The sequence below is a fragment of the Priapulus caudatus genome, unplaced genomic scaffold, assembly GCF_000485595.1.
Source record: "Priapulus caudatus unplaced genomic scaffold, Priapulus_caudatus-5.0.1 Scaffold446, whole genome shotgun sequence".
In the NCBI taxonomy this organism is placed as follows: Eukaryota; Metazoa; Priapulida; class Priapulimorpha; order Priapulimorphida; family Priapulidae; genus Priapulus; species Priapulus caudatus.
In genome coordinates, this window is record NW_014577507.1 from 45,207 (window position 1) to 53,256 (window position 8,050).

Consider the following 8,050-nt stretch of genomic DNA (forward strand, 5'->3'; position numbering starts at 1 on the left):
GCCCCGTAGAGACGGTCCAGCCCCCTTCACACACGCGGGGTAGTGGCAGTGTATCTACGCCCCGTAGAGACGGTCCAGACCTCCGCTACACACACGGGGGTAGTGGCAGTGGATCTGCGTCCCGTAGAGACGGCCCAGACCTCCGTTACACACACGCGGGGTAGTGGCAGTGTATCTACGCCCCGTAGAGACGGTCCAGCCCCCCTTCACACACGCGGGGTAGTGGCAGTGGATCTGCGTCCTGCAGAGACGGTCCAGACCTCCGCTACACACACAGGGGTAGTGGCAGTGTATCTGCGTCCTGTAGAGACGGTCCAGGCCTCCCACTTCACACACGCGAGGTAGAGGCAGTGTATCTACGTCCTGTAGAGACGGTCCAGGCCTCCCACTTCACACACGCGAGGGAGAGGCAGTGTATCTACGTCTTCTAGAGACGGTCCAGGCCTCCCCCTTCACACACGCGGGTAGTGGCATTGGATCTACGTCCCCTTGAGACGGTCCATGCCTCCCCCTTCACACCCGCGGGGTAGTGGCAGTGTATCTACGCCCCGTAGAGACGGTCCAGCCCCCTTCACACACGCGGGGTAGTGGCAGTGGATCTGCGTCCCGTAGAGACGGCCCAGACCTCCGTTACACACACGCGGGGTAGTGGCAGTGTATCTACGCCCCGTAGAGACGGTCCAGACCTCCGCTACACACACGGGGGTAGTGGCAGTGGATCCGCGTCCCGTAGAGGCGGTCCAAGCCTCCCCTTTCACACACGCGGGGTAGAGGCAGTGTATCTACATCCCCTAGATACGGTCCAGGCCTCCACCTTCACACACGCGGGGTAGTGACAGTGTATCTACGTCCCGTAGAGACGGTTCAGACCTTCGCAACACACACACACATCCGAGGGTATAGAGGGACCAACCATAAGAAGCGTAGTCTAATATTGGATGAACCGAGGTTTTATATGCCAGACGCCAAGTTTTTGGACGGACAAAAATAAGCTTTCGGCATAACATACCTAAAGAACGAGAAACCTTCTTGCAAATATAATCATCATGTACAGTCTAGCGAGGGCAGATTTACATTGGCAGCCAAATATATGCGAGTACAAAGAAACTATAATAGGAGAAAGAGATCCCTATAGTACATAGGCACCTATAGATACCTAGATAGATACATACAAGAGCTTATAATACTTATAAGGCATTATATAGGTATTAATACTCATATAGGTATTCTAAGCTTTCGATACCTAGTATATAGATACCTATGGTATATAGAGTAGATGAAAGACAAGAACAATTAAGAACGGGCCATACGGATAATTTTACATTTGGCGGTATTGAAAGACATACACCTTAGGTTAAGGCCCACTTCTCGTGAAAGGATATACACCTTCAGTTTAATTGATCATCCCAAGTTTACATAGTCGGGTCTGTATAGTACTGTGCCATCATTGAACAGGTGCCCACGCTTTCAGAAGCAAAATCAGGCTCAGCGTTAGTGTTAACATTAACTTTTTCTCATAGACTGCTATAACAGAAACATGGTAAAGTTACGAGTTTCTCAAACTCAGTGTTTGGGGGTTTCGGTCTACAAGAACATGTTTAATGTTAAGACTATACCGCTAAGACTGATCTTGCTTCTGACAACGGGCCCACAGAGATCCTGATGTATACATGTATAGAAGTAGCACGAGCAATTTCTGCAGTTTACATCTGTCGCCGCAATCTACATCATGTATCTCTCTTTCGATGCAACGCCCGCACTCATTCTGTTCTAGAGATCTTCCTTTTAGATCTCCTTGTAAACAGCTTGGAAGAGCCGTCTACAGTACTACTATTAATACACCTACTAGTACTACTACTATTAGTACTACTATTAATACACCTACTAGTACTACTACTATTAGTACTACTATTAATACACCTACTAGTACTACTAGTCTAGTACTACTACTATTAGTACTAATATTAATACACCTACTATAGTACTACTAGTCTAGTACTACTACTATTAGTACTACTATTATCACCAGTACTACTATTAGTACTACTTTTAGTACCAAAATAGTACTACTAGTAGTACTACTATTAGCAGTATACTGCTATTAGTCCTGTACTACAGCTCCTGTCTGTGTTGAGATTTAAAATATACGCCTCGCCCTGAAGGCAAAGGTGCTGATGGGGGAAGGGTAGGGGGAGGAAGAAGAGGGGGAGGGGTAGGGGAAGGAAGAGGAGGGGAGGGTAGGGGAGGAAGAGGAGGGGAGGAGGTAAGGAGGAGAGGAGGGGAGGGGTAGGGAAAGGCGAAGGGAGAGGGAAGGGATGAGGGGGAGGAGAGGAGGGAGGGGTACGGGAAAGTAGAGGGGAAGGGGTAAGGGGGAGGAAAGGAGGGGGAGATAGGGGGAGGAAGAGGAGGGGGAAGAAGGTGGAAGGAAGAGGAGGGCGAGGGTAGGGGGAAGAGGAGTGGGAAGGGGGGAGGGGGAGAAAAGGAGGGCGGGGTAGGGGGGGGGAGGAAGAGGAAGTGGGAGGAGGGGGGAGAAGAAGAGGGGGAGGGGTAGGGGAAGAGGAGGCGAAGCGGTAGGGGGGGAAAAGAGGGGAAGGGGTAGGGAGGAGAAGAGGAGAGCGGAGGGGTAGGGAGAGAAGGAGGGGGAGGCAAGGGGGAGGAGAGGAGGAGAGGCAGGTAGGGGAAAGAGGAGGGGAAGGGGTAGGGGAGGAAAAGGAGGTCGGTAAGGGTAGGGCGATGAAGAGGAAGGGGAGGAGGGTGAGGGGGTGTACTTCACTTAGTCAGACGAAGGTGCGGCGTGGCAGCTTTGCACGCCGATGTTAATTTCGGAACGTTTTGCCGTTCTAAAAATGTGAGACGCCCTCACGATGGAATGAAATGAGTCGGAGTTTCGCACCACCACGCATACACACCAGCTGTCTCTAAGGAAGAGAGCCCTGACAGGAGTGCTTGAGTGAATCGTCGGTTTTGCCATCTTCACACTGTTTAAGCTAACAAGCATAATGCAGCGATACAAGAATCTGTGTAACGTATATTACCCTGCTAAACACAAGAGAACGTTATATATCATTATTATGACGTCATGAGTTAGTTGCGGGATGAACAGTTTATGAAGACGTAAATATTTTATTATTTATTGGTGTGTATATAGTATATATGATATATCTACTATATATATATAGTATATAGACGACGTCGCACACATGTGTGTACATGTACACAATTCTGGGGGGGGGCGGCGAGAAATCATGAGCAATGCATGCAACGTCTACAAACTACAAAGTGTATTTTGTTTACTCGGGGTTGGTGAGTATTACATCTGGCGTATTTTGCAGACAGAACTAACAGGTTGAAGCAGGATCGCTTGTACCGCCAACCAAGTCGCAGAACACAATCAGGTTCAATATATATATAGTCGTTGATTAAAGTACATAGTAGTTCAACCCTGTCAGTATGTTGTCTTTCTCTTTCGCGGCGAGCTCTCTTTTCGTATACACAACACACAGCACACACACACACACACACACACACACACCACACACACACACACACACACACACCCACACACTCACATACACCAACACAACACATACACACGCACGGAACAAACTCCACACAACACAACATACACACACACACACACACACACACACACCACACACACAACACACCACCACACACGACACACACACACACGACACACCACACGGCAGATGCTCCGCTAAATGCTGCGCGTGTGTGGTACGTGTGTAGGTGGTGTGTCGTAAGCATCACCCCGCCTCTAGCTCAGGAAGCCTGCTGCTACCAGCATATCCCATTTAACTAGGCTCCACCGCCATTAGTCCTCTATGATGTAACCACGGCCGCTTTTCTGGCACGTGTATAAACGTGCCAAACCGTCAACGGAACGAATTATGGTTTCGGCTATGTTGGGGTTTTGTCTCTCGGCGTGGTTGTAGCCTTGTGAAGAAGCCATCTTGTGGTGTATTCTATGCTATTAGGGCACTCGGGCGCACGAAGTCAGTGCTCAGTTGTTATGTGCATACGGTCATATCTATGCTATCTATCTATCTATCTATCTATCTATCTATCTATCTATGCTATCTATCTATCTATCTGATCTATCTATCTATCTATTGATCTATCTATCTATCTATCTATCTAGCCATCCACTATCTTATCTATCTATGCTGATATATATATCTATTTATCTGATTTATCGTAGTTATCTACTATCTATTTATTATCTTATCTAGCTATCTATCTATCTATCTATCTAGATCTATCCTATCTATCTGAGTCTATTGTATCTATATCTATCTTATCTAATCTACTTCTATCTATCTATCATCTAGTTCTATCATCTATCTATCTATTCTATCGATTATCTATCTATCTATCGTATCTATATATATTGATTTATGCTATCTATCGATCTATCTATCTATCTATCTATCGTATCTATTGCTATCTATCTATCTCTCTATCTCTCATCGATCTATCTATTATCTATATACCTATCTTATCAGCTATCTAGCCATCCATCTATCTATTGATCTAGCTATCTATTAAATACATATATATTCCCGTCTCTGTTCGCATGTACAGAACATGTGTAGCAATTAATATTCCCAGCTATACCTTCTGGTGTTGTGACATCTGTGGCTGTATGTCAACGGCAGCTGCATGCTTAATTACTACAGCTCGGCCCATGGCGTCGCATAATATTCGCCGTGTATAATATTAACAATTATTCGCCGGAGGCCCGGAGGCAAGGTGAATCGTAGAGCGAAGACGAGACGAAGTCGAGGGGATTATTCAACAAGATTCACCGAGCCTGAGGCGAATAATTGTTTTATTATCATTGCCGATTATTTGGTACTTTTAGGGACAGCTTTTCTTTAAATTTCGTCAAATTTCAGGCTTTCCGCAACATTTGACAATCTAGCCCCATTTTTGACGCCACTCACAATGGTAACACTAGAGATGATATCGACAAATAAACACATAGTCTCGACAATCAGCGCAGGATTTCCTAATCACCGGCGATGATCTAATATAATATATTCGAACAAGCAGACGTTACGTTTACACACACACACACACACACATCACACACACCACACACACCACACACACACACACACACACACACACACACACACACACAACACACACACACAACACACACACACACACACACAACACGCATACACACAATCACACCGACACACACACACACACAGACACACACCACACACACAACCACACACACACACACACACACACCACACACCACCCACACACAAACACACACGCCGCACGGCACGCACCATACACTCGCAAGCACCACACACACACACACACACACACACACACCAATACACTACACACACACACACACACCACACACACATACACACACACAACACACACACACACACAACACACACACACACACAGCGCGGCGTTTGCGCCGCGCACATACGCACACACACACACACACACACACGCACGCACGCACGCAATTACACTCGCAAGCACACCAACAAACACACACACACACACACACACAACACACACATGACCATACCACACACACACACACACACACCCACACACACTCTCTCTCTCTCTCATCTCTCTCTCTCTCTCTCGCTCTCTCATCCCTAAAATCTCTATTTCCTCTCTCTCTCTTCTCTCTCTCTCTCCTGCTTCTCCTTTTCTCGCTCTCTCTCTCGCTCTCTCTCCTCTCTCTCGCTCTCTACCCCCCCTCTCTCTCTGTCTCTCTCTTCTTCTCTCCATTCTTCTCTCTCTCTCTGCTTCTCGCTCTCTCTCTCTCTTTCTCTCTCTCTCTCTCTCTCTACTGACACTGAGGAGGGCGGTCACTGTTTACACGTGACGAGTGAACGTGTGAGTGTTCTACTCTCGTCCTCAGTGGCTCGTTAACGCCCCCTAGCTCACCCTCTCCCCCACATAGCTGGAGACGGACCATTTACCGGTACATGTCGCTATCCTAGTGTCCGTTGTCAGAAACAAAATCTTAATATTAGTCTTAAGATATTATGTCTTAACCCGTTTTCCCATTCAGGAGCCCATTGTCAGAAACAAAATTATTCTTATTATTAGTCTAAGTTAACATTTTTCTTGGCACTTTTTCTCGTTCAGAAAAAAAGTACTCTTAACATTAACTTTTTTCGTAGACCGCACCTCTATATACACCGCATTAGCGAAACTGCATAACTTGCAATCACATTTCTGTAAACGAATCTACAGGAAAAAGTGTTAAAAGGTTGATGTCAATTAAGACTGATTTTGTTTCTGAAAACGGCCTCTCCCCTCTATAGTCACGGAAGATTCCCACTCACACAATGGTAAAGACAGCCCAGCAATTTTACATCGTCATTTAACCAACAAGAAATTCGCAATTGCCCAATATTGGAGACGGGCCAGCCATTTTACACTACTATAAGAAATTCAAAGGCACCCCCAAAAATCACCTTATTTCGACAGTCCAGGTTTTTACACCTCGAGAAAACACAGGGGTTCGAACGCTAGAGGGCTAGGATTCGAATTCACAGCGTTCGTAGTTGAAGATGGACACACACTATATAACCGCTAGCCAGCACCGAGGGCTGGGCAGAGCGTTTACAGGTTCGCTGTGACTCATCGAGAACCAGTGATGTGATGTGGTATGCGATGCAATGCTATTCTGTGCTATGCTATGCTACGCTATGATATGCTATGCCATGGTATGCTAGGCTACGTTACGCTACGCGATGCTGCGCCATGCTACGTTAATATATACTACGCTGTGCTATACTACGCAATGCCATGCTATGCTATTCTATGCTATGTCATGCTATGCTTTGGTATCCTATGCTTTGGCATGATATGCCATGTTATTCTACGCTATACTATGCCATGCTATGCTATGCTATACTATGCTATAATATGCTATGCTATACTACGCTATGGCATGCCATGCTACGCTACGCTATGCTATGCTATGCTATGTTACACTATGGTGTCATATGTGCATGTTACCGGTAACGCTCTCTAGCTATCCCACGCTTTTAACAGCTATCAAGACGGACGGACGGACGGACGGACGGACGGACTGACGGACGGACGAACTGACGGACGGACTGACTGACTGACATACGGACGGACATTCGGACGGACAGACGGACGGACGGTCGAATACCAAGAATCGGTGGGTTTAGCGATAGTTTCAGAGCTGGTGGCTGCATTCATGGCGGTAGAGGCTGCGGTTTTATCGTGTCTGGTTTTTGAACGATAGTTGATCACAAAGCGAAACACTCGCGCTGGATGCAAGAGTCTATCGTTTGGGTGGGCGAGCGAGTCAGTGACTGATTGCTAGAGATATGGCGGTGAGGTAGGTGGTATGAATGATAGTATAGATGAATATCTGAGTAGGTAGGTGAGTATAAAAGGGTGGGTAGCTAGAAGAGTAAATGGAAAGAGTAGGTAGGTATATGTGAGTAGATGGAAGGGTGCTTAGGAAGAGTAGATAGGAAGAGACTGGGTAGATAGGTGAGAGAATACGCGGATGGGTCGACGGATGAGTTGGTGAGTAGATGGAGGGATGGAGGAATGGATAGATAGATAGATATATAGATAGATAGATATATAGATAGATATATATATAGAATAGAATAATAGATAGAATAGATAGATAGATTAAGATAGATAGATAATAATAGATAGAAGATAGTATAGATAGATGTATGATGGATAGATGGTAAATTGACAGATATGCAAGTTAAGTGGATGCAGAGATGGATGGCGCGAGCGATCTGTTGACCTATCTGTTACTAAACAGGTGTTATTCACGACCCGCCCGGTATATTACAACGACACTACCGATAGACATACCTCTCCCAAGTCGCTTTCTGTCTGTATGATGTCCATGAGAGTCTGACATCGACCATAGCCAACAGCAGCGACAGCAAACAAGACGATGACGATATTCTGCGACATATCTGTCTCCGACGGTTTCTACAACGGAGAGGTTGACGAATCCTTACCT

At 46.2% G+C, this 8,050-nt stretch overlaps 1 protein-coding gene across 1 annotated transcript in view; it reads right to left on the minus strand.

The window, feature by feature from the left end:
• The window catches only part of LOC106810493, a 22,327-nt gene extending 14,285 nt beyond the window's left edge, over positions 1-8,042 (minus strand). Inside the window, exon 1 of the mRNA XM_014813874.1 lies at positions 7,897-8,042. Coding sequence (XP_014669360.1) covers positions 7,897-8,001 — 105 coding nt within the window. The 5' untranslated portion in view covers positions 8,002-8,042. The remainder of the gene's footprint in view (positions 1-7,896) is intronic.
• Between the last annotated feature and the right edge of the window lie 8 nt (positions 8,043-8,050).